General features: G+C 40.0%; 1 protein-coding gene across 8 annotated transcripts in view; it reads left to right on the forward strand.

Annotated features, from left to right (window-relative positions):
- Kif27 (kinesin family member 27) overlaps positions 1-25,934 on the forward strand; it is a 103,530-nt gene that overhangs the window by 20,655 nt on the left and 56,941 nt on the right. For all 8 annotated transcript variants that reach the window (XM_059262809.1, XM_059262808.1, XM_059262812.1 and 5 more), the window contains 3 exons: positions 12,109-12,315; positions 15,135-15,304; positions 16,093-16,196. In XM_059262809.1, the coding sequence (XP_059118792.1) occupies positions 12,109-12,315; positions 15,135-15,304; positions 16,093-16,196 (481 nt within the window). The remainder of the gene's footprint in view (positions 1-12,108; positions 12,316-15,134; positions 15,305-16,092; positions 16,197-25,934) is intronic.

Below are 25,934 nucleotides of genomic sequence, written 5' to 3' on the forward strand. Positions count from 1 at the left end.
AGAAGCTACGCCCAAATTCCCAAATTATATGTAATTTTACTTTGTTAAGGTTAAAACCTTCCTTTTTGAAAAAAAAAAAAGGGAAGTGCTGTGGGATGTTCTGTATGGCAAATGTGTTGCTGATTAGTCAATAAATAAAACACTGATTGGCCATTGGCTAGGCAGGAAGTATAGGCGGGACAAGGAGGAGAATAAAGCTGGGAAGTGGAAGGCTGAGTCAGAGAGACACTGTCAGCCGCCATGATGACAAACAGCATGTGAAGATGCCGGTAAGCCACGGGCCATGTGGCAAGGTATAGATTAATGGAAATAGATTAATTTAAGCTGTAAGAACAGTTAGCAAGAAGCCTTCCATGGCCATACAGTTTATAACCAGTATAAGTCTCTGTGTTTACTTGGTCGGGTCTGAGGCTGTGGGACTGGCAGGTGATAGAGATTTGTCCTGACTGTGGGCCAGGCAGGAAAACTCTAGCTACAAACTCAAAAACAAAACACAATATTTTGCTCAGAATAGTGTTCTGAAATATTTCCTGGGTTTTTTTCCCCATTAGTTTCAGGCCTTGCATTTTGACCCATTTTAAGTTGATTTTTTTGTATAGAAGTGACTGACGTCCAGTCTCTTTATTCTCTGTGTGAATATCCAATTTCCTAAGCACAATTTGTTGAAAATATTGTCTTTTCTCCACTGTGTATCTTTACCATCTAAGTCAGGGTCTCTGTTGCTGTGACAAAACAGCATGACCAAATAGAAAATTGGGGGAGAAAAGGGTTTATTTGGCTTAAAATTTCCATATTGCCATTCATCATCAAAGAAGTTGGGACAGAAACTCAAACAGGGCAGGAACCTGGAGGCAAGAGCTGATGCAGAGGTCATGGAGAGTGGTGCTGCTTGCTGGCTTGTTCATCATGGCTTGCTTAGACTGTTTTCTTATAGAACCCAGGACCACCAGCCTAGAGGTGACACCACCCACAGTGGGCTGGGCCATTCCCCATCAATCACTAATTAAGAAAATGCCCTACAGCTGAATTTTACGGGGCATTTTCTCAATTGAGGTTCCTTCCTTAAGATAACTCTAGCTTGTGTCAAGTTGACATAAGACTAGCCAGCACAACTGACTTTGTCAGCTTGACACACAAACACATCACTATTAAGCCACAACCCTTCCCTTCTTATTCTGTCCCCAAGATCTCACATTAAAATCATAACTTTAAAAATCCCACAGTCTTTACAAATTCAAACACATTGAAATTTCAGTCACTTTAAAATAGCCAATCTCTTTTAAAATCCAAAGTCTTTTAAATTTCAAAGCCTCTCAACTGTGGGCTCCAGTAAAATAAAAAATAAATTACTTCCTTATTTCAAGAAGGAAACACTGTAGCAAGCTTTCTTGTCAGACTTTCTTTGGACTGCCAGCCCGAAAATAATGACACAGAGACTTATTACAAAAGCTTGGCCTGTAGCTTATGCTTTTCCCCCAGCTAGCTCTTATAACTTAATTAACCTGCTTTTATTAATCTATGTTCTACCATGTGGCTTTTATCTTTCCTCAGTATGGCACATCCAGCTTGCTCTGATTCTCAATGTCATCTCTCTGCCTCTCTTCTTCCCAGAGTTTTCTCTCCCCCCTGGAAGTCCTGCATATTCTCTCCTGCCTAGCTATTGGCCATTTAGCTCTTTATTAAGCCAATCAAAAGGCACCTCAGACAGAGACACATCTTTACAGTGTAAACAAACATTTTTACAACAAAGAACCAGGGCACAATTACAATCAAATCAAAGCAAAACCAAACTCCAAAAGTATAAATAACTCAGCATCCAATATCTAGATTCACTCACAATCTTCTGGGTTCCTCCAAGGGACTTGGGTCACTTCTCCAGGTCTGTCCTCTGCAGCACACATGGCTTACCTTCTAGGCTTCAGTTGGCTCCACTCCAATACTGCTGCTGTTCTTGGTGGTCATCCCATGATACTGGCCATCTCCAAAATTCTGGGGTCCTCTGCTGCAACTGGGAAGTACTTTCACCAATGTCCTCTCATAAGCTTTCTTCCTGGTACCAAGCCTCAACTTCTCTGCATGACCCCTTCAATCCTGGGCCTTCAATTGCCGCTGAGGCTGCATCTTCACCAATGACCTCTCCTGGCCTCTCACAGTGCTAAGCCTCAGCTGCTTTCCATGACACCTTAATTCCTTCAAAACCAGTACTACTAGGGTGATTCTTTCTTTTTTTCAAGGATTAAAACATCTATTCAATCACACATATCTTCAACAGATCATCACAATAAAAATAAATGTTCAGAAATATTATATAACAAATAATAACATTCTAAAAACCAGGGTGATTCTTAACATTACCCAAGTTTGGCTTCCAGCATGAGGTACAACCTTGGCCACCTTTGGAACACAGCTTCTGTGTGCTGACTGAGGAAACACTTCTCAGAAGATTTCCCCTCGATGATTGATGCTAGTCTCTTCCTCCTCATCCTCTTCTTCTACTTTTTCTTTTTAACATTTTTTCCTTTATTTTACATACCAACCACAGTTTCCCCTCCCTCCTCACCTCCCATTCCCCTCCTCTAACTCCCATCTACCCCCCTCCCCATCCACCCATTCTTCCTCTGTCTCCATTCAGAAAGGGGCAGGCCTCCCATGGACTTGAACATAGCATGGCATATCAAGTTGAGGCAGGACCAAGCTCTTCTGCCTGTATAAAGCCTGGACAAGGTAATCCAGAATGGGGAACAGGTTCCAAAAAGCCAGTTAAGCATCAGGGACAGGTGTTGATCTCACTGCTAGAAGCCTTACAAATAGACCAAGCTACACAACTGTCACATATATGCAGAGGGCCTAGGTTGGTCCCATGTAGACTCCCTGTTTGTTCAGAGTCCATGTGTTCCCATGAGCTCAGGTCAGCTGTCTCTGTGGGTTCCTCTGTCAGGACCTTGACTGCCCCCTGGCTCATACAATCCCTTTTCCCTTTCTTCAGGATGACTTGCAGAGCTCTGCCCAGTACTTGGCTGTGGATCTCGGCATTTGCTTCCATCAATTACTGGATAAAGGCTGTCTGATGACAATTAGGGTAGTCACCAATATGGTTACAGGAGATGGCCAGTTCAGGCACCCTCTCCACTATTGCTAGGGGTCTTAGTTGGGGTCATCCTTGTGGATTCCTGGGAGTCTCCCTAGCATCAGGTTTCTCCCTAACATCTGGCCCCCAAACCGCCTCCTGCACCAAGCCTGCCCAACCCACTCCCTCAAGTTCCCATCCCTCCATTCCTCCCCACCCCTGCCCCCAGTTTACCCAGGAGATCTCTTTTATTCCCCTTCCCAGGGAAATCCATGCGTCCCTCTTTGGGCCTTCTTTGTTTTCTAGCCTCTTTGGGGCTGTGGATTGTAGGTTGGTTATCCTGTACTTTACTCCTAATACTCACTTATGAGTGAGTATATACCATGTTTGTCTTCTTGTCTGGGTTACCTCACTCAGAATTGTTTTTTCTAGTTCCATCCATTTGCCTGCAAATTTCATGAGGTCATTGTTTTTTACAGCTGAGTAACACTTCATTGTATAAATGTACCACATTTTCTTTATCTATTTTTCGGTGGAGGGGCATCTAGGTTGTTTCAGGTTCTGGCTATTACAAATAATGCTGCTGTGTAGTTGAGCAAGTGTCCTAGTGGTATGATTGAGCATCCTTCAGGTATATACCCAAGATTGTTATAGCTAGGTCTTGAGGTAGATTGATTCCCATTTTCTGAGAAACCGCTATATTGATTTCCAAAGTGGCTGTACCAGTTTGCACTCCCACCAGCAGTGGAAGAATGTTCCCCTTACTCTACATCCTCTCCAGCATAAGCTGTCATCAGTGTTTTTGATCTTAGCCATTCTGACAATTGTTTTCAAGCTCTACTATAGAGCTATAGTAATAAAAACAGCTTGGTATTGGCATAAAAATAGACACATGGATCAATGGAATCGAATTGAAGACCCTAATATAAATCCACACACCTATGAACACCTGATTTTTGACAAAGAAGCCAAAATTGTACAATGGAAAAAGGAACACATCTTCAACAAATGGTGATGGCATAACTGGGTGTCAACATGTAGAAGAATGCAAATTGATCCATATCTGTTGCCCTGCACAAAACTTAAGTCCAAGTGGATCAAAGACCTTAACATAAATCCAGTTACACTGAACATTATAGAAGAGAAAGTGGGAACTATCTTTGAATGTATTGGCACAGGAGACTACTTCCTAAATATAACACCAATAGCACAGACACTGAGATAGACAATTAATAAATGGGACCTTCTGAAACTGAAAAGCTTCTGTAAGGCTAAGGACACTGTCAATAAGACAAAACACATGCTGGAGAGATGGCTCAGAGGTTAAGAGCACTGACTGCTCTTCTAGAGGTCCTGAGTTCAATTCCCAGCAACCACATGGTGGCTCACAACCATCTGTATGAAATGTGGTCCCCTCTTCTGGCCTGCAGTCACATGTAGCTGGAGAGTTTTCTCTTCAGATCCCACCAAACCCTGGCAGTCCGACAGCCCACTTATAAAATAAACACACAGACACTTACATTATTTAAACTGTTTGGCCTAATGGCTCAGTTCTTACATCTTAAATTAATCCATTTCTATAAATCTATACCTTGCCACGTGGCTTGTGGCTTACCAGCGTCTTCACATGTTACTTGTCATGGCGGCGGCTGGCAGTGTCTCCTCCCACCTTCCTGTTCTCTCAGTTCTCCTCTCTGTTAGTCCCGCCTATACTTCCTGCCTGGCCACTGGCCAATCAGTGTTTTGTTTATTGACCAATCAGAGCATTTGACATACAGACCATCCCACAGCAGTCACATATGCTGTATACATAATAAATTTAAAAAAAATACAAAACAGCAGCCTACAGAATGGGAAAAGATATTTAACAACCCCACATCTAACAGAGGGCTGATATCCAAAATACATAAAGAACTTAAAAAACTAGACATCAAAATATCAAATAATCCAATTAAAAATGGGATACAGATCTGAACAGAGAATTCTCAACAGAAGAATCTCAAATGGCCAAAATACACTTAAAGAATTGTTCAGCATCTTTAGTCATCAAGGAAATGCAAATCAAAATGACTCTGAGATATCATCTTACACCTGTCAGAATGGCTAAGATCAAAAACACTGGTCTCTTCTTAATCACAACTGATTAGCTCCAGCTAACTAGCACCAGTTGTCCCAGTAAAGGTTCCATTTCACTTGTGCTGGTCTCTTGTTAATCACAGCTGACTCTTCAGCCCCACTTGACCAGAGTGACAGAATCTTAATTCAAATAGAAGGCCTTGCTAGAGTATTTAAATTTCCCTCTGAGTATTCATAATCCAGGCCTTCATTGTCTGCATTGCTCTTAACACTCAATGGCTTTTCTAGCTCAAAGTTCCAAAGTCCTTCCACAATCCCCCAAAAAACATGGTCAGGTCTGTCACAGCAATACCCCACTCCAGGTACCAACTTCTGTCTTAAAGTTTCTATTTCTGTGACAAAACATTATGACCAAAAAGAAAATTGGAGAGGAAAGGGTTTATTTGTCTTAACACTTCTAGATTGTTCATCACCAAAGGCAGTTGGGACAGGAACTCAAACGGCAGGAACCTGGAGGCAGGAGCTGATGCAGAGGCCATTGTTCTTTTTAAACAAATTCTCAGTTGTTTGAGTTTACCAATAAAGACTTGGGAACCAGATGCTCAGAGAGGCAGAGAAAGCACCCAGCTGACCTTCCTCCTCAGCTTATGCCCCAGAAACATCTCCTCTCTTGTAGCAGGAATCTTAACAGTTCTTATTAATAAAATCAAACCTGAGGCCAGTTATTGGGGTGAATGCTGGTAGATCAGATGCAGAACAAGCCACAGCTACTTCACCTCGCCGGATCCTCAGCTGATTCTGTTTCCTCAGACTGGATGCCTCTGAGTCCTCATCCCGAATGAATCTCAGCTGAACTGCTGCTCGAAAGCCTGAAAGCTTAACCAAGCCAAATGCTTCTAGTTTCTGGTCCTCACGCCTTATATATCTTTCTGCTTTCTACCACCACTCCCTGGGATTAAAGGCTCGGTTTTTCTGGGATTAAAGGCGTGTGTCACCATGCCTGGCCGTTTCCAATGTGGCCTTGAACTCACAGAGATCCAGAGGGATTTCTACCTCTGGAGTGCTAGGATTAAAGGTGTGAGTGCCACCATTTTCTAGCCTTTGTATCTAGTGGCTGTTCTGTCTCTGACCCCAGATAAGTTTATTAGGGTGTACAATATTTTGGGGTACACAATACCACCACACTCTCTCCTACTTTCTCAACCAAGTCTCCTTAAACTCAATGTCCCTCCCTTCTATTTCCTGTATCTCTCTCTCTCTGTCCTCCTGACTCCCCTTTACTCTCTATGGTTTTTTTTCTTAATCATCCTGTGTTCACTTCCTGTCAACTGGTTGCTTGCTCCACCTCTTGACCTATGGTTGACTTTATTTAATTCTGTTTACAATATTCAAGCAGAAAGCTCTTGGATTAAAGGTAAGGTGTATGCTAAGGTTGAGCCACACCAAAACTAGAAGCAGGTTTTGACAGCAGTCTTTGGGTTTACAGTGTGATCAGATATCCTGCAACAGGCCATGGAAGAGGGCTTCTTACAGTCTTGCTCCTCATGGCTTTCTCAGACTGCTTTCTTATAGAACCCAGGACCACCAGCCCAGAGATGGCACCACCCGCAATGGGCTGGGCCCTCCTCCATCAATCACTGATTTTTTTGTTTGTTTATTTTTTGCTTTTCTTTTTGTTTTTCAAGGCAAGGTTTCTCTGTGTAGCCTGACTGTCCTGCAACTCACTCTGTAGACCAGGCTGGCCTCAAACTGCCTCTGCCTCCTAAGTGCTGGGATTAAAGGTGTGTGCCACCACCACCTGACTGGCATTAGTCACTAATTAAGAAAATTACCTATAGCTGGGTCTTATAGGGTGTTTTCTCAATTGAGTTTCCCTCCTAAAAGATAACTTTAGCTTGTGTCAAGTTGACATAAGGCTAGCCAGCACACTGTCTTTATCAAAAATCAATTGGCTGTAAACACTCTGTCTGTAAGGACTCTGTTTCATTGTTCTGTGTATCTTAACACACCCCATGGTTTAAATAAACATATGTTCTGTGTTTTTTTGCATGTATCATGCTGTTTGGATTGAAGTTAATGTTTTTTAATGTCCCCAACTTTGTCCCTGTGCTCAGAATTACTTTGGTTATACAGTCTTTGTAGTCCTGTACAGATTTTAGTAGTATTTCTTATACCTCTATGAAGAATATCACTGCTGTTGGGATAGGAACTACATTGACGCTATAGACTGCTTTGGGTACTGTGGAGTATTAATTTAACTGTTATTTCTTCCAGTCCACGAACATGGAAGGTCATTCTATCATGGGTTTCCCCTTTATGTTCTTTCATTAGGGTCTTTAATTTTCATTGTAGAGGTTATTCACTTTTTGGTAATACTTAATATTTAACTATGAATTGATTTCCTTTTTCAGGAATTTTATTATTAGTATTTAAAAGCTCTACTAGTTTTTATAAGTTGATTTGCATTCTGCTAACCCTGATGAGTTCATTATCATTTTAACAAGTTTTTTTTGTCGCGTATTGTTTGTTTGTTTGTTTGTTTGTTTTAAATAAGATCAAAGGGCTGTAGAAATGGCTCAGCCATTAGAGGCTAGGCTCACAACCAAAAATATAAAAATAAGATCATATTGGAGGAGGAAAGATGGCACATTAGTTAAGAGTGCTTACTACTCTTGCAGAAGATCTGGGTTGGTTCCCAGCACCCACGTCAGGGAGCTCACAACTGCCTGTAATTCCAGTTCCAGGAGATCTGACACCTTCTAGCCTCCACAGGCACCTGCATGCACAGTACCTAAACTCATGCGGGTACACATATAGGCATATAAATCTTAAAAAGATCACATTATCTACAAACAGGACTAATTTGATCTTCTTTTCTCCTTTAAAAATTTTTTTATTTAAATTTTTTTTACAATTTTGTATAGGTATAGAATGTATTGTGATAATATTCAATGTTCATCACTCTCTTACTCCTTTCCCACTCTTCCTCACAACTAGCCTCCTCTCTCTCTCTCTCTCTCTCTCTCTCTCTCTCTCTGTTGTGTTTGTGGCTTTAACATGACATAGGGTTCAGAATATATTTCATAGTGTTCCTCCTCTCCATTCTCTGGCTCTTGTAATCTTTCTAATCCCTCATCTGTGATGTTTCCTGAGCCTTGGAGGGAATGATAAAGATGTGATGTTTAGGGCTGAGAGCTCAGCAATCACTAATTCACTTTGCCAGTTGTGAGCCTCTGCATTGACTGTCATCTTCTGAAAAAAGAAGCTAATATTTAGAAGATAGTATTGTCCATTTAGCAGAGCATCAATAGTATATTCTCTCCCAAGCCCATTAACCTCCCCAGCCATAGGCTGTTGACCAAGTTTACAATACTAAGTACGGATCTCTTCCTGTATAATGGGTCTCAAATCCAATAGTGAAGCAACTGGTTAACACCAAAACATGCCTGCCTGGAAAGTCAGCCTGTAGCACAAATGGTTCACAGCCGGGAAAGATAGTGTTGCTTTTCTCTCCTAGCAGTATGCACAGTGCCTTGTTGCACTGTGAGAACTAGGCCACAGGGGTGAAGCTTCCGGTTCAGTTCAGCTTGATTTCTCTGTTTTGCAACCAAAGTGTGGTGCCTTCAGCTTTAGGTTCTTCATTTAGTTTTGGTGAGTAACCAAGAACAGCAGCAATGAGCTGTATCATGGAGAGCCCTCAGAGGGCTCACAGCAAGGAGTCCAGTATTGCACAAGGATATTTACTTAAAGATCCATGGCCTCTGGGGGCAACAGCTTCACCTCTGCATGGCACTTCCTCCATTCAAGCTTCTTAGATTCCATTTTTAGTTAGTTTATACAGTAGGTTTCCATACATCCTTACTTTGGTTGACCCTTTCTCCAACCTTCCCTTTTCCCCATCTCTGTACCCTCATCCCTGTTTCAATCTTTCAGCCCCTAATATTCCGCCCTCTACTTTATAGCAGATGTTTTTGCTCTTCCCATTCCCATGAAGAACTTACCTTCTTGTTCACCTCTAATGGATCTTTCTTGCTACCTGGCCTGTGCAAGTATTCGTTCCAGCTGGAACATATTGACTCTGAAGGTTTTGAAGTTAGGATCCACATATAAGAATGTCTGGAATTTGTGTTACTGGGCCTGGGTTACCTGATTCATAGTCTTTTCCAATTGCATCCATTTTCCTGAAAAAGCTCACTTTTCCTTTCAGCCAGTTGTGTATATGCATCACATTTTATTATCCATTCATTAGTTAATGGGAGTGTAGGATGATTCTTTTTCCTAGGTATTGTGAACAGAGCCACAGTGAACCTGGATATGTAAGTATCTCTGTCCTATAGTATAGATTTTTCTTGATAAACACCCAGGAGAGGTAGAGCTGGGCCATATGGGAGTTCTACTGTAACCTTAGATACCTCCACCCTGATGCTCCCAACAGTAAGAGTTGCCCTTCTCCCCACATTCTTGCCACCATTTGCTGTCCTTTTATTTTCTTTTACATTTATTTACCCCCTCCCCCCAGTGTATATGTGTGTACTTCTGGAGGTCAGAGGATAACTTACTGGAGTTGTTTTTTTCCTTCCACCATGTGTGTCCTGGGGATCAAACTTGAGTCATTAGGATTGGCAACAAACATCCTTAACTTTTAACTGTCTTACCATCACTTTTGGTTTTTTGGTAGCCATGGTGACTTAGGGTAAGCTGCTATCTCAAAGTAGTTTTAGTTTTCACTTTCTTGATGATGACAAGTGATGTTAGCAACCTGACACAGGGCCTTATGAATGCTAGGCAAGCACTCTGTACATTTGTGCATGAATCCCCAGCTTCCTCTGTTCATCTCTCCTTCCCTTCCCTTTCCTCTCTCTCTCTCTCTCTCTCTCTCTCTCTCTCTCTCTCTCTCTCTCTCTCTCTCTCTGTGTGTGTGTGTGTGTGTGTGTGTGTGTGTGTGAGAGAGAGAGAGAGAGAGAGAGAGAGAGAGAGAGAGAGAGAGAGAGAGAGAGAGAGAGAGAGGAGAGAGAGAATGTGTGTATTGCATGCGTGTTACTGGAAACTGAACCTAAAGCCTCATGCATGCTAAATAAACACTTTACTACTGAGCTATATTCCTCAATATTCTTTTTATTTTATTAAATTATGTATTTTATGTGTATAGGTGTTTTGTTCCATGTATGTCTGCATACCAGAAGAGGGCATCAGACCCCAGGAGAATACAGTTATAGACTGTTGTAAGCTGCCATCTGGGCACTGGGGATGGAACTTGGGTCCTCTGAAGAATAGTCACTGCTCTTAACTGCTGAGCCATCTCTCTATCCCCTTACCTTTTATTTTGAGCCGTGACTTTATTATATCATCAAGGTTGATCTTGAACTCATTTATAGCCCAGAAAGGCATTGCAATTAGAATCAGTCTTCCTGTCTGTTTCCTACACCACCAGATCCAGCTATCTCCAGTCCTTTCATTGTTTGTTTTTGAGACAGAATCTCATTCTGTAGCCCTGGCTAACCTGAAACTTGCTGTGTAGACCAGGCTGGTCTCCAACTCACAGAAATCTACCTGCCTCTGCCTTTCAAGTGTTGGGATTAAAGGCATGAGCCACCACTCCCAGCCCTAATATTGTATAGTTCAATGATCCTACAAGGTAATTTAAAAATAAGATTGTATTTTATTATTCTGTATCAACTCAAAATCTTAGGTGTTTTCTCCCTAATTAAACTTCATAATATATGTGAAGTTAAGATGAATGACATTTTTTTTTTTTGTTTATCTATTTCTTTGGCTTTTGAGATCAGATCACATAGTGTGAGGCTGGCTTCGAACTTGTGATCCTGGTCCTTTCTCTTTCTCAGATTGCAGGTCCCACCACACCTAGCAATCACTTGCTTTGGTTGTTTGAGACTGGGTCTCATGTAGCCTGGACTGGCCTCACACTCATTACATAGTCAAGGATGACTTGTGTTTCCCCCTCCCAGGTGTTGGGATTATAGGCATGAGCTACTGTGCCCACTTTATGTGGCACTGGGATTAAATCCAGGGCTTTGTATGTGCTGGGGGAAGTTCTATCACTAAGCCACATCCCCAGCCTTGTCTGATAAGTTTTTGTTTACATACTTTCTCTGTTTTTGTTGTTATTTTTAAGACAGGGTCTCATGTAGCTATGGCTGACCTGAAATTTGCTGTGTAGACTAGGCTGGCCTCACACTCACAGAGATCCAGCTACCTCTCTGCCTGCAGAATACAGGGACTAAAGATAGGTGGCACCTCTGGTGCACTTTCTGTGCTTGTGAGACAAATACTGAAGTTAGAGCTTTCTGCATTGGCCATGCTTCAAACCCAAACTGTCCACAGACCAGAGACACACACACTCATGTCATATCTATTCTGCCTTTAAGTTCCAAATCCGCTCTGTCCCAGGACTGTTGGTTCACTGTCTCCTGTCTGTGTGTGCGTTGGGCTTCCTTTGTCACATAGAGTTTCACTTGCTAAATTTACCATTTTCTGTCTCCTTAGCTGTAATCTCCTATGTGTAATACATTTTCTGCTTCTCAGCTTTGTCTAGAACATCTTATATTTCAGCCAGAAAGTTCAAACTTTTATAAAAATAGCTAATTAAGTAGACAGTTAGAATCACAGTGTCAGATTATCCAATTACAGTTAATGGAACATTATTATTCTGGAGTATTTTCTTTTTTGCCTATTTTTGCTTACTATTCAGTAGGTTTCTATGGGTTAGGGATGCAGCTCAATGGTAGGGCTCTTGCCTAGTGTGCACAAGGCCTTGGGTTTGATGTCAGCACTGAAGAAGAAAACATTCTCAACTCTTAGAGTAGTACAGTTACTGATGGATACCAGAGGGAAGTGGTGAGGTGCCATTTAGGCAGTTGTAATTTTGGCCAGTGTAACTTATTTCTTATTCATGATTCCATGTATACTAAGGTTCTCTGTTTCTCAATTATCTCTCTTCTGAAAAGAATGAAAAGATAATAGAACAGCAACTTCTTGTGGATCAGCTGAGTGAAGAACTAGCAAAATTTAACCTGTCAGTGACGTCTTCAGTTAAGGAAAATTGTGGAGATGGGCCTGATGCCAGGATCTCTGAAAAGAGACCTCACACGGTACCATGTGATAGTCATGGGGGACATCATGTTTACATCCCAGCAAGGCAGGATTCCAAGCAGGTGAGTCAGGTGTTAGCATCAACCCTGCTTTTTTTTTTTTTTTTTTTTTTTTTTTTTTTTGTATTTTTGAGACAGGGTTTCTCTGTGTAGTTTTGGTGCCTGTCCTGGATCTCGCTCTGTAGACCAGGCTGGCCTCGAACTCACAGATATCTGCCTGGCTCTGCTTCCTAAGTGCTGGGATTAAAGGTGTGCACCACTGCTGCTGCCCGGCTCCTGCTGAGATCTTAAAGTTATTTATAATATCAGAGTGTTTGTAAAGTCTTGGGAGTTTTTTTTCTTTTGGTTTCATGGACACTCTGTATGTGTATTTTCTTTTAAACATTTTTAAAGACAAAAGTTAGTAAATAAGAGGATGCCTATGTAAGAGGTTTAGGGGGAATGCTGAGTGAAAGTGACAGCTGCATCTGCTGCTGTATTTTCAGACACGGTTAAGGTTGATGGTGTCATGATATTGTCCCTGTAACTTCTCACAGTGGAACGAGGCTAGGCAGTGGTTTTTGCTTGTTTGTTTGATCTAATTTATCCATCTTTGTTTTCAAAGTTAAACTTTTGTATCATTTGGCATTATCAAGTTGACAGTCAAGATGGCGTAAACATCACATGAAACTTAGTTTTAATTTTTATTTGTAAAGATGTAGGTAGCAAATATATGTCCATGTAGATTAATTATCTTTTTAAATTTTATCTTATGTGTATGGGTATGTGCATCATATGCTTGCCTGGTGCTCATGGGCTGGAAGAGGACGTCAGATCCCCTTGAACTGGAGTTGTGGAGCTGGTTGTGAGCTGCCATGCAGGTGCTGAGAGCCAAATCTGGGTCCTATGCAAGAACAGCCAGTGCTCTTAACCACTGAGCATCTCTCCAGCCCCAGCCCCAGTGTAGATTTATCTTGAATAAAACACAAAAAAATTTACTGTGGAGATCTAATTATCTGATTGAGTTTTTGTTTCTACTTACTAATTTCAGGAATGGAAATGACTTATTTGAGATCTGTATAGTAAGTTAATCAGTAGGAGAAGAAATAAGTGAAGTAGCAAGGTGTGCATAGGGGATGGACTTTGTGTTAGATGTGACTAAACCTAAGTGATCTCAGGTTCCTTAGGGAAACGTGGGGACCCCAGGGGAGTGTACAGATTTTGTAAGAGTGTGACTCTGACGCTGCTGCTGCATTGCATCCTCACCACACACCCATGGTATCTGTTATGTCCCAGGCTCGGGTGACCATGCCCAGCATAGCACTGCCCCACTGTATCCTCACGCTGTATCCACAGTAACTCTGTTATGTCCTAGGCTTGGGTGCTTCAGGATCGGTAAGACAAATGTTATCTTTTTTTTTTGGTTTTGGTTTTTCGAGACAGGCTTTCTCTGTGTAGCTTTGTGCCTTTCCTGGAACTCACTTGGTAGCCCAGGCTGGCCTCGAACTCACAGAGATCCGCCTGGCTCTGCCTCCCGAGTGCTGGGATTAAAGGCATGTGCCACCACCACCCGGCGACAAATGTTATCTTATCTGTAGCTTTTCAGGTTTAAGTGCTAGGGCTTCGTATTTTAAACCATTGTAATTATTAATTTCAGTTTTGCTTTGGGAAGCTGCTGACTTCTCTATGGTCAAATATGGCTAATTTCCATGGACTATTATAGAAGAATATTAGGCTTCTGAATCACTGTGACCAAATATCTAAGAAAAGCAACTTCATATGGGGAAGCTTTATTTGGGCTTACAGGTTCCAGGGCTTTAGTCCTTGATTGCTTGGCTTCCTGTTTCCAGGCCCATTGTGAGGCAGGATATCATGGACTAAGGAGCATGTGATAGGAAAGCTTTATTGCCTCAGTGGCTGCAAAACAGAGAGAAGGGAACCATAGGGAAGGGCCAAGGTACCCTCTCACGTGCCTCAATCCTTGGAACTGGGAGGTGGCCACTTAGAACACTTTACTCCCTGTCCACCTCCTTGTTGACAGTCTTACCAGGTGACCAACCACAGGAACGCAAAAATCAGATGTAAGAGAACCAGTGCCAAGTACACACTTTTGGAATGAGATGCATGAGGGCTCTACTGTCAGCTAATTGAATTTTTAAATTAATTTATTATTTGAAGTCACCCTGTTGTTTAGTTATTGAGAAGTGATGCACGAGGAAACATTTGGAAATAGAATCTAGAGCAAAAGTATAAAAGCAGTTTCTGCTCCACCATTGTTTCCAGGATCAGTTTTTGAGCACTTAGAGTATGTTTACAGTAGAAACATAATAGTGAAGATTCCTAGTTGGCCCATAAAATTTGTTTATTGTGTGATGTACATTAAATGTATGATTTGGAGCATTAATTCAGTGATTTCTATCCTCTGCATGTATCAAGGATTTATGACTGTTCTGGTTTTCAGGTTTGAAATGTTATCATAGCAGGGAGAGTGCATTGATGTGAGATTTGCCCTGTGTTGGAATTGGGGTGCAGGAGCTGTGCATCCTGTGGCAGCCCCACACTTCCCCAAGAGCTTTGAACTGGGACACTTGGGTTATGAACACTTTTGCTGGGGAGCATGAGCTATGCCAGACAGCAGGGATTTTATCATTTGCTTTATTTTTGAATACTATTCTCCATAAAACCATCACTGAAAATAGAACTTTATAGTATCTGAAAGAAATTTGTGTCTGTGAAGCATAATAGTATTGTAGAATTAACTTTGATGTTTGCAGAGAGCATATTTTCAGTGACTGGCTACCTAAGAGTACTTACCTATATTCCCTCAAAAACATTTTGAGTCCTAGAATAAAAGTTGGCTTAAAGAATCACCTCTTTTGTTGTTGGGTGGGGTCACTTGCAAGGTCTACTCCAGTCCTCCTATATACTCTCTGGATCAAGTATTCGCTGGGTTCCGGACTCGAAGCCAGATGCTCATGGGTCACTTAGAAGAACAAGACGAGGTTGTCCACTGCCAGTTTTCTGACAACAGTGATGATGAAGAGTCAGAGTGCCAAGATAAACCTAGAACTAGGTATGTTGTCTAGAGACCCCTTTAGTGACCATTGTTATAATTGTTGATGGTTTCATTCATTGTAGTATCTTTTTCATTTAGTAAAGCAGTGGGTAGTTTCTGCTAAATCTTATTTAGTAAGAAAATAGTGTTTGAATAGAAGTAATTTTTTAATTTTTTTTTTTTTTTTTTTTTAGTTTTTTTAGTTTTTTCAGTTTTTCTAGACAGGGTTTGTCTGTGTAGCTTTGTGCCCTTCTTGGAACTCACTCTGTAGCCCAGGCTGGCCTCAAACTCACGGAGATCCGCCTGGCTCTGCCTCCCGAGTGCTAGGATTAAAGGCATGTGCCTTTTAATTTTTTTAAATTTATTTACTTTATTGTTTTATGTGTATGAGTATTTTGCCTGTATGTCTGTCTTTATACCACCTGCCTGGTACCCAAGGAGGCCAGAAGAGGGCTTCAGATTCCCTGGACTGGAGTTACTAATGGTTGTTAGCAGCTGTGTGGGTGCTACTTATTGAGCCTGGATCCTCTGCAAGAGCAACAAGGGCTCTTAACCTCTGAGCCACTAGACTTAAGCATTCAGAGATTTTTTTTTTTATTTCTGTATTCTGATACAATGGCTGCAAACGGTGGATCCAAAATGGGGTAATCTCTGTATTTTAAAGAATACTAGTAAAATGTGCCTGTTCCGTACAATTACCTTTTTAAAACGTTCTGTTACCTTTTGGAGGATATAATTTGAGAGCCTAGGATATGCTAACAAGGAAGTTGCCTTTAATCCTAATCTTTTACAATGTTCTCTTTTAGATCTAGAAGTCACTCATGGGTCAAAAAGCCAGGCTCTGCTTGCTCTCTTGTTGAATTAAGTGATCCTCAGGATGAAGCCCAGAAGTCCCATCTGGGAAATGGAGGTAGGTGTCTTTCTCAGACTGTGCAGACATGGTGGTGGTCTTCTCCGTGGTCAGTTAGAAGCACCAGGCACTCGGGGCCAGTAGGTCCAGAGCTCTCCGTGCTGGTGGGGCTACTTACATGTTTTCCTTCAGCCTCTGTCTTTTCAAGATAGTTACTCTGTAATTTTTTTATTTTTGGTTTTTTGAGACAGGGTTTCTCTGTGTATCCCTGGCTGCCTGGAACTCACTCTATAGACCAGGCTGGCCTCGAACTCAGAGGTCCACCTGCTTTCTGCCTCCGGAGTACTGGGATTAAAGGCGTGTGCCACCACACATGGCTTTCCTTAATTTTTGAAAACATGGGTGTACTAGTACATCTGAAGTCTCAGCACTCAGGCTCCTTGAGGAGGGTTAAGAGTTTAAAGTAACCCTGGATTGCTTAATGAGCCCCTATCTAAAAACAAAAACAGAAAAGGTTTCTACCAACCAGTTCTGGCTGGAGACATAAACTCTTCAGAACAGAAGTTTAAATCCAGACTTGCTCTGATCTGTGCTGTACTACTGATTACCCTGAAGTGTACTATAAGCAGTCTGCCAGGAGTCTGTCCACTTGGCATTCTATAGTGATCCATCATGCCTTGAAGCCTAATTAGTGTCCTAGTAATGTTTTAGAAGGAATTGGTAGAATTTTTTATGCATCAAACAGCAATATTAAAAACAGTTATATAATGTGTGTGTGTGTGTGTGCGTGTGTGTACGTGTGTGTATAAAAACAGTAATAAAGAAAAAGAAACCATGAATTTGAGAGGCAGTGGCAGGGGCATGGAAGAGGTTGAAGTGAGGAAGGGGAAGGGGAGGAATATGTAATTATATTTTAATTAAAGTTTTAAAAAATGAAAATTTATGTAGCAAAAATACTAATAGGATTTTTTTTAAACCCTAGTGTCTGTATTTGGGTATGTAAACATAAGCACAAATACCTGTGGAGGTCAGAAGTGTCGAATCCTGTGGAGCTGAAGTTACTTACAGTCATGACCCTGCAGGGCGTTTACCCACCAATTCCACAGTTCCCTAGAGTTTTCTTGAGTGTGAGCAGCAGGAAATATTAGATAGAAGCATCTAGATTGTTGAGATAAACAGATAGAAAATAAAGGATAGCCTCGAGAGGGCCTGAAACCTATTCCAAGGAGCCCAACTGTCTCTGCCCCAGGGTATCTATAGAGACGCAAAAGACACCCCTCCCCACTTCCCAGCACAGCCAAGTGCAGACCAACTCAGACACCTGCACTCAGGCCCATGGTCCAATCCTCCTCTCTATGAGGACCTGCTGAGTAAAGCCATGAGGAACCTGAAAAAACCGTCTCCCACAGGTCCCCCTTTCTTAATATATAAAAAATAACTCATTATTCAGCAATCTCCATAGCTGTTACACTTCCCAGTATGGGAGTAGAGGATGATAAAGATGGCATTTCTTTTTTGGATTAGGTTCAAGGTGACTACAGCAGTCTTAGCTGCCTCAAGCCCTTTCTAAACCAAAAACTTAATGCAATTGCAAACTTAAAGAAGCTTCATCATTACCATTAACAGGTTAAAATAAATATTGCTATACATAGTCACAATTCTCCCAATCTTACAACTCAAAGCAAACTCTTAACAGAACCATTTGAATTAACATAAATGGTGCTATATATAGTTAACAATTTTCTCAGTCTTACAACTTTAACTCTTAATAGAATCATTTGAATTTTCTTGCTAAGAGAACATAGGAAAAACTTCTGATGTTTACACAAGCTTAAATATTTCCTTAACTTCAAACCAGGGTGCATTAATATCAATAGGTTAACATAATTTCTGCAAACATACATTCAACCTTAATTCACTCATAATTCCTCCTTTTCTTTATAAACTTTTTTGAACAAAACCTTGAACCTAGTTAGAAAAACCCAAACTTACACAATTCCTACAAACCCATATTGAAATGCAATATTCTCAATCTAACCATTAACACTTTGAAAAGTTTTAGTAAAACATCCAAAAGCAGTTTCTTAATAAAACTCTTTACACTTTAATCTCTTAGTATATCCATTTGCATTTCTTACTAAAAACATTAATCCACTCAAATAACAATTTTTTAAATTAAATAGAGTAAGGAATATTAACTCTCCCTTTTCTTTATAATTTTAAGCAAAATCTCAAGCCTAGTTAGAAAACCCAAACTTTTCTATTTAAACAGTTCCATTTGTAACACAAAACCAGTTCCATAAGTAATTCCATTTTTACATAAACAGTTCCATAAAACAGTTCCATTTTTAACACAAAACAATTCATGAATCACCAGTTAATAAAGCATATATACATATACAAAACTGCATCTTGAGTCTAGGTAGAAACAATAAATTTCTTCATTTAAACAGTGCAATTTTCAACACAAATTCCAGAAAACAGTTCCTAGGTCACCACTATAAGTAAATTCAAAATTATTCCATTGCAATGAAATCACTGTTGTTCATTTCATTTCTTAAGTCATTCATAAATTCTGGTAGTAGCCTTCCAAATATGAAGAATTCCATAACAAAGATCTTTTTGTAGTTTTATATCATTTTTTTAAGTTCAAAAAGTTCAAAAAAAGTAAATTCTGGTATTAGCTTTCACTTCCAAATATGAAGAGACATTTTACAACCAAAACTTTTTGCAGTTAACAATTTTAGTTCCAACAAGCATCTCTGCAACTTTCATTCTCAAGTCAGAGACCTTCTTAGTTACAGTGATATTTTAAACTGCACCGTTTTTTGCTGTTAACTCAGGTTTTTCTGTGTTGCATTGATTTTTCATAGATCTCAGCTATGGATGCCTTGTTGCACTGGTTCGGGCATCCACCATTCTTAGCTTCTTAGCAGCTTTTGGAGCTTTTGAAACCACTCAGACTTCCTGCTTTTCAGTCTACTAGAACACTACTGTATCTCAGGTTCTTTCTCCATGTACATTAAGCATAGACTCACACTTAACATTTACACTTTTTTTACAAACTCACATAACATATCTTGCAAAGCATTTAGACTCACACTCAACATTTACACTTTTTCACAAACTCACATGTAACAAATTCTACTTATTTATACTCCTTAAGGAAACTATAGAACTACTTTAGCAAATATATTTTTTATTTACTTCTTGTATTCGTCTTTTACAACTATCATCTTTACTTCTTACAAGCTTATTACTACATGTCTTAAATAAATTCTGTTAATCTATTTTACACACTTATACTATTGAGCAAACTCTAGGACTACCATTAGCATATATTTCTTACAAGCTTATATTCTTTAGCATATATCTAACTTAGGAAACACCTAAAGATTTCTTAACACTTAGAGATTTAACATTTTCCAGCAAGACAGAATAATTTTCTACTTCTTACTCTTAATTATTATCACTATCTCTATTAGAAAGATTCTCTTAACTAGACAAAATACACAAATCATTTCTAAAGTTCAGAGCTTATAGACAGCTTTAATAGTTCTGAGAGTTCTTTTGAAAGGATTAATGGCTTTAACTCTAGAATTTAGTGAGTGTTGCTAAACAGTGCTTTATGCGTTTCAGATCCTTTATAACAACTCTATTAAGAGCTATGTTAGTTTACAGCAAACCCAAAAGAAAGAAAAAAGAGAAGAAAAACCCAGTAAGGAATATTGTGTTTCTGAATTGCTTAGCTGTCTAAATTGGAGTCAGGTTCCAGACCTGCCGCTTTCAATAGGTCTGAAAACATTGCAGAAACTTAGTTACAATTGTCTCAAACTCCTCAGCAGTCTGGAAGCCTCTTTATCTTCCTACCATCCCCAGACTGCAAGATGGAACCTTAACAGCAAAAAAAATTGATTTAGTTGCTTTTTATACTCAAACTTTGATACAATTTCCCCCCTTAATTTTAAAGCTGTATTTTTCCATGAGTTTCTGATAGGTTTTTATTAGCCTAATATTTTCACCAAAACTACTACTATTCAAAGGAGTCAAGAACATAGATTTCTTTCATGAACCATATCCTTCGTTAGCTTACTGAGGAAAAGAATTTTCAGGATTTAGTATTTTCACTTCATTACGTTTAAACCCTTGATGTTATTGTTGTTAGCAGCTGTGATATTTAGCATTGTTTTTTTTATATAAGGAACTTTCAGGTGAAGCAACTCTTATTTCATAAGACAGCTAGATTTTCTGAAGTTTGAAGTTTGTGCCCATCTATGAAGCAGTCATTTCTTTTTGAATGTCTGTTTCCTTGTCTCCTTATTAGATTTGCAAAGGAATCATTCATTGCAGGTTGTTTGTTCAAAAGGCAAAGAACTTTTATTTTTCCATAAGTTTCTTCATATCTAAAACAATGTTCAGTTTGTGGACTGCTTTCTCTTGCTTTCTGAAGGATTGTTTGCTCTTAAAGGTAGCTTTTTGTCATCCAACTACTGTAAAAACGTTGTACAGCTATTAGGGTAAATAAGGCATTTTACCAACCAACGGAGTCCCCAAACTGCGAAGCTCCTAGTTCCATATCCTTTCAATTTTTCATTGGAACTGACATTTAACAAACTCTTAGATGATTTTCTGCCTTCTTTTAAAAGCTGTATTTTAAGTTTACTATGAATGTCTTTTTGAGCTGAAAAGTTCTTCCAGGCACTGTTGCCATCTTTGGTGGAAAAACTACCTTTCCCAGAATTCATTTCTCTTATATTAGTTTGCTGTTATGAGCTAGCTTGTGGACTCCATTTCTCATAGTTCTTTTCAGGTCTGAGAGTCAACTGGTTCTCTTTTACTGGGCTTACTTTAGAAGTTTTTGCTTTTGCAACGGGAGATTTGAACAACGTTTTACATTTTCAGCTATGGGACGTTGAGAGATTTCTGGTCTCTCCTCAGCTGGCTTTAACAGGTGTTTCTCCTTCATCAGACACTGGCCCCAAATCAGAACTTCACACTTTGGAGGGCATTCCTTTTACCAACTTCCCTCGGGGCTTGTGTTTGCCTTAGCCAGTCAGTAAAAAACAAAAACATTTACAGCAGAGCTTTTCCATAGCTCCTTCAGAGAGATTTTCTCCCACTGATAGGTCTTTATGTCATTTTTGCTCCCCCCCCCCCAATCTGCCTCAAATTCTAGCAGCTTTCATTTCCTGGGGAGAAATTTGTCCCTTCTCCGCTTCTTCAGTCTCCCTAACAGTACCCAGTCTGGTTTCAGTTTACTCCCTCTGCCCCAGAAACAGTTTCCCAATGTCACAGTGGCAGCTTTTCTGCTTCTGAAGGTAGGGACTTTAGTCCATCTCTGTTTTCAGGGTCTGTGTGGTTTGCGTACAGATTGAAAATCAAGTTTCTGCTTTTCTAACAAGGGAGGGTTTTGTTCCCCCTAAGCACGAATTTACGACAGGTGTTTTGCCTCATCAGGCCTTCACCTGACCCAGTCCCCCAATGGGTTGCATTTATTTGTGCACTCAAGAACAGAGCTTATGCCTAAGGCAATCACCCCTTAGGGCTACACTCCCTCAATCTCCCTGGGAGTCAGTTGAAACAAACGTTTCCTCATAAAGATGTTTTCTCTGATAGAAAAGAAAGCTTTACTCCTGGATAGTTCTCCGTTTTGCTCTGGCTGGGCTCTTTCCCTAGACAGCTTCCCGACTAGGCAGCACAACTGCTTCAGACACAGTTCAGGTTTATTGCTTTCCCAGAATAGTCTTTTCTGATAGGAAAGCTTTTCTTAGGTTTATTTTGCAGCTGTGGACCTATCAACCCGGGACTTGTAGGAAAGTGGGCAACTATGCTGTTCCTGCTGGCTTTAGCTTTGTTAGTTCATTAGTTGTCCCCCCCCCCCCACTCCGTCCCCGCACCTTCCTGCCTCAGCTCTGCACTCCAGGAAGTTGTTACAACTGCAGGAAATCTAGTATCCCTGAAATGCGCTCAAACTTGGAGGTGCTGGCTAGTTGCTTCTCAGGTGTTGGTTAGAAGCGAGGATACAATGCTTAACAGAGTTTGCATTGCTTCAGGGGATCTTTGCGTTAGGACATTTAGGAGCACCTTTTCATTCTGAAACACTCACTCAGAAACAAAACCCTTGATGCCTCAGCTCAGCTGTAACTGAAAAGCTTGGCTTTTTTGCTTTTCTCAGGTAGTTTCTTTCCTGTTTGCCTCTCTGTAGCTCTTCACCCACACTCTCCCAAGCGTTTCCCTCAGGGGACTTTGACCCACTGTCTTTTACTAGCTTGAAGAGGCAAAGCTTAGAGCTTTTTAGGAACTTGTCCCTGCCTCCTGCTTTGCAGGGAGGATTTTTCTGGCTTGAAAGACAGAAAAAGAGAGGTTTTGCTGTCTTAAGAGGTTTGTTGTTTTCCCTTAGAAACAGTCACCTATGATTCCCATACTAGTATCCTCAGGTGATTCTAATTTTTCCTTCTGAGAAAGAGTTCTTTAATTTTTAAGTTTAAGAGCTTTTAGTTTGAGAAAGATTAAGGCTTTTTAGAGAGGTTATTTTTCCCCCAAATTTTCCAAGAAAAGCTTTTTAATTTAAGAGAAAGATTTTTTTTTCCCCCAAGAGAAAGACCAACTTTTCCCAAAACTTCTGAACTTTAAACTTTTTTGGCTTCTTACACCCGCATTTTTGCCTCAGGGAGAAATCACTTTCTCCTGCCGGTTGGATTTAGCATTTTAGCTGTTCCCAGGTCAAAAGCTTCCATAGGAAACTTTTTTCTTTTTTTTTTCTGCCCCATAAACTCAAAGAAGAGCTTTTTTAATACCCGTAAAGCTCAAAGAAAGATTTTTTCCTCCCAGTTTGCATTCATAGCCCCCAAAGTTAGAAAATTGAAGAGTTTTTCTGTCTAGTTGCCTTACTTATCTTAAATTTTTTTCTACATGATCTTATACTTCTAAGTTTTTCCTATACGATATTGCTACACTCTAATTCCTTATTTTTCACAGATAGAAATTGAGAAAGGGATAGAAGATAGAAATTTTTGATAGAAGAGATTTTTGCGCTGTAGCATCGGACATTCTTCCAGTCCAGTCCGTTTTTCCTTTTCTCTTAAGGATAAAACCCCCTGCCCCTTATTAATACATACATACATACATACATACATACATATATACATACATACATATATACATACATACATACATATTCGATAACACCGGACACACCTTTTTTTCCCCACTGGCAGGGCCTAACTCTCACTTTAGCCAAAAACTCTGTAGTAAAACTATTATTTTCCTTTGTCTTTAGTCCCTGTTCGTTTATCTTTAGTCCCTCTTCATTTGTCTTTAGTCCTTATTTTTTTTTCTTTTTTCTTTACTCCCCTGTTCATGGTGCCATTCTGCAGGGTGTTTACCCACCAACCCCACAGTTCCCCAGAGTTTTCTTGAGAGTGTGAGCAGCAGGAAATATTAGATAGAAGGATCTAGATTGTTGAGATAAACAGAGAAAATAAAGGATAGCCTCGAGAGGACCTGAAACCTATTCCAAGGAGCCCTACTGTCTCTGCCCCAGGGTATTTATAGAGATGCCAAAGGGGTGGAGGAAAAGACCACCCCCCCGCCCCCCCGCCCCAGCACAGCCAAGTGCAGACCAACTCAGACACCTGCACTCAGGTCCATGGTCCAATCCTCCTCTCTATGAGGACCTGCTGAGTAAAGCCATGAGGAACCTGAAAACGGGCTCCCACATGAACCACCAATGTGAATGCTGGAAACCAAACTCAGGTCCTCTGAAAGTGCTTTTAGCTTCTGAGCCATTTCTTCAGCTACCCTAATAAGCTATTTTAGCTTCTCTTTTTGAATTATAAGTGGGTTAGTAAACAAAAAGTAAGATTATAGAGAATTTAACATAAAAAGTATCAAATTGTGAAAATAACATCTTTTAAAGCACCTATGCTAATAAATACATACCAAAGTCAGACTATGAATAAAACTAATGATAATTTTAAAATGTCAAAATAGTAAAGACAAGTGCTAGTCAAGTACCCATCCTTGAGTTATTTGTTACTGGTCTATAGTCACAAAGGAAACTCAGACCAAAATGTACATGAGTGCATGTACTAGTTTCTTCCTTGAAAATCTGGTGATGAATATGAAGTAACCAAACAAAAGCAGTGTGCTTTGCATTCTGCTCAGGACACTGACATACTCTACTGGAACACACTCTTGAAGAGCAATGTAGGCAGATTTTTCTGTTTCTCCTGCCAGCTCCCAAATTATGACATGGAGAGTTCTTATTAATTAAGAAAGCTCAGCTGATAGCTTAGGCTTGTTTCTAACTAGCTCTTATAACTTAAGTGAACTCATTTCTGTTAATTTACTTTCTGTCTCATGGCTTTATTTCCTTTACTCTGTACGGACCATGCTGCTTTCCTTTTTCCTGTCTCTGGCTGGCAACTCTGCATCTCAGCCCTTCTTCTTCCCAGCATCCTCTCTGCCCTGAAAATCCTGCTTAGCTATTGGCCATTCAGCTTTTTATTAAACCAATAAAAACTGACAAATCTTCACAGTGTACAAGAAGATTATTCCACAACATTTCTCCCTTTTGTCTAAATAAAAAGGAAAGATTTTAACTCTAACATAATAAAACTATAAACAATAAGAACAATTAATTAGATTACAATGTCCAGTCCATTTGTATTTGGCATATTTGGAGAAAATACTCCATTATTTATTCTATCTTGATGAATCCAAAGCTCTGTGCCTAATTTACCTTCTATCATAACTAAGGAAAACTGCAACTATAAGTACCTAGTCTTCAACTCCTTAAAAAACCCAAGAAGGATAAAATATTGCTTGAGTAAACAGGAAGTACAGATCAAACATCTTCAAAACTAAAACAAATGACGGAGACCTCTGGCTGCCTGGACAGTCACTCAAGGTTCCTCCGTAACTTTGGGGCATCCATCTTCAGCCTACAGGGCTAGAATATCTGACACACTTTTCTGTGAAGCAGGAATTTCTGAAGGACTGTCCTACCCTGTCTTGGCAAAGTTCAGCAGTCACTTTTCTTTGTGTCCTGCTGGTCCAGTTTGGTCAGAATACTGCCAGCAGTTGAAGCAAGGGCAGTTTATTGCCCAAATAGCTAGCTTTTGCCACAAAGAAAGAAAACTCCATATGAAGATTCTTCAATGCCTGTCATCCTTTTTTGAAGTAGATTAGTGCTGCCAGGAGCAGACATGTCTCACTGGCATGAAAAGCCTTATGCTATTAAAACATTTTAAATGCCATATTCTGTAGGTCTTTGAAGTATTTGAAGATCACCTACCTATCTGAAATACGTCTCTGTATAACCTTGAAAACATACTTGACTATATGTTTAGTAGTTGTAGATGACTATTAACTTGTATTTATTATCCTAAATAACTTTTAAAGACTAAAACTTTACATTACCTTTTTAAATGAGCTGCATAGGTACAATACCTTAAACAAGAGTAGAAACTTATATATAGTATAACAAAAATAACCTTAAATTTGTATCAATATACAAAAATTCATGCCAATGTAAAATATTTGAGACCAGTGATTGTTTAAAAGTAGACTCAACAATCCACACTTTTATCTCATCATTTTTATACTGTATCACCCTCTGTTCCTTCACAGAGAGATCCTTGAATCTAACTCCTTTGTTTAGTTTTTTTTCCTGACCATGACTGATAACTTGTAACAATCCCCCCCTAGAATGATGACAAACATCTGTAACCCATCAAATGACCAAAAGCCATCCACCCTACCTCTTGGGAATGTGGGTGCCATGTTCTGTAGACT

Source organism: Peromyscus eremicus, chromosome 5, assembly GCF_949786415.1.
Source record: "Peromyscus eremicus chromosome 5, PerEre_H2_v1, whole genome shotgun sequence".
Classification (NCBI taxonomy): Eukaryota; Metazoa; Chordata; class Mammalia; order Rodentia; family Cricetidae; genus Peromyscus; species Peromyscus eremicus.